Here is a 1,624-nt window from a genome sequence, read left to right as displayed (position 1 = left end):
CGGGCTCGACGCAAGTGAAGTGTAACCAGCGCACGCACACACTCACACACACACACACACACACACACACACACACACACACACACACACACACACACACACACACACACAGCGTAATGACACACGGGCGACTTTTTTTTTGGCAATTTTCGCATCACTGTCAAACCCATCCGCACGCAGCGGCAGAGTGTTGCGAAAAGTCGCAAATGCAGCGCGGGCTCGACGCAAGTGAAGTGTAACCAGCGCACCTTCGTAAGTAATTGGGACTAACGCGCGCAATTACCCTAAGGGGCAAAAGACGCGCATACCTAGCTGACAACTAGCGCCCCGGGGCCGGGGCACACCGCACCATGGACGCGCCTTTTAACGCGTTGACGCGGGTAGGGGATAAACAACAACGGCTCACGTGCGCACCACCGCCTCAAAATCACAGCGGCAGTGGGCAGGGCAGGTAAACAAGCGTTTGGCGCTGGGTGTGCGTTCACGATTGTAGTGGGCAGAGGATTAACAACTGTTTGGTGCTACCTCACAGTCACAACGCCCATTTGCAGAGAATTGCCTGACGATGCTGCGAAGTCATGACGGCAGTGGACAGAGGATAAACAACCGCTTGACGCTACCTCACACTTTCCGTTTGCCTTTGCCTACCGTCAGTCGGTAAACGCGCGCGCACGCGCAGCGACTATTTCCTGTCGTCGGCTCGTATCCGTTTAAACTGTAGCATGGAGATGAGCGGCGAAGGTGCGTTAAAACAGCAGCACCACAACCAGAAGCAGCAGCGGTGGCGACAGCAGCAGCAGCAACAGCAGAAGCAACAACCGCAGCAATTGCAGCAGAAGCAGCAGCAACAACAACAAAAACAACAACAACAAAAACAGCAACAACAGCCATCGTACGTGTGTTGTCTCTACATGGACGTGTCTTCTGACGACTTTCAGCTTCGCAGCGAGTCGGAGAAGGTGATCTCACTGCAGACGGACGCGGTGGTGGCGCGGGAGAACGAGAGAGAGCGAGGAGGAGCGGCGAGAGAGTGGAGCGACGAACAACGGCAGAGGGCGGCGACGGAGGAGACGAAGAAGATGCAACAAGAAGCTCAGGTGCTCAGATCGAAGGTACGCTCGCGCCGTGTTCTCAGAGTAGTTATATTTTGTTATTATTCTGTATACATATATGTATATTACGCAGATTGATAACTGATTACATCAGGAGTGAGGAAGGATATTGAAATATATATGTATATATATATACATTAAATAGGATTTATTCACTCTTTTACCCCAATTAAATCTAGAGTAGGCTAATAAGACATTGTATAACATTGTATGACGTTTGTGTAACCTAATTACTGATACAATGCATAGAGGCTGCTGTTTACATATCCTCGATCATGCTACCATACTACGAATGTATCTATACAATGTAATGATTGATTGTGCAATGTATAGACGATAATAGGCGTGTTCACACACAAGAAAAACCGGCGATGGAAATACCGAGATAATTGTGTCGTTGTTCACACCGGCGGAAATATCTCGCTAATCGCCGAGCGGGATAATTCTATTAATCGAACTGCGCATGCTCACTGCCGGAATGATGCTCACTGCGCATGCTCACTGCTCACTTG

General features: G+C 49.8%; 1 protein-coding gene across 1 annotated transcript in view; it reads left to right on the top strand.

Moving 5' to 3' along the window:
- LOC106808030 (myosin-4-like) overlaps nt 1-1,624 on the top strand; it is a 44,794-nt gene that overhangs the window by 23,755 nt on the left and 19,415 nt on the right. The window contains exon 11 of the mRNA XM_014810579.1: nt 939-1,112. Within this exon, the coding sequence (XP_014666065.1) occupies nt 939-1,112 (174 nt within the window). The remainder of the gene's footprint in view (nt 1-938; nt 1,113-1,624) is intronic.

Source organism: Priapulus caudatus, unplaced genomic scaffold (assembly GCF_000485595.1).
Source record: "Priapulus caudatus unplaced genomic scaffold, Priapulus_caudatus-5.0.1 Scaffold249, whole genome shotgun sequence".
NCBI lineage: Eukaryota > Metazoa > Priapulida > Priapulimorpha > Priapulimorphida > Priapulidae > Priapulus > Priapulus caudatus.
The sequence above is the reverse complement of the archived record's forward strand: the minus strand, read 5'-3'. Positions and strand labels throughout refer to the sequence as shown.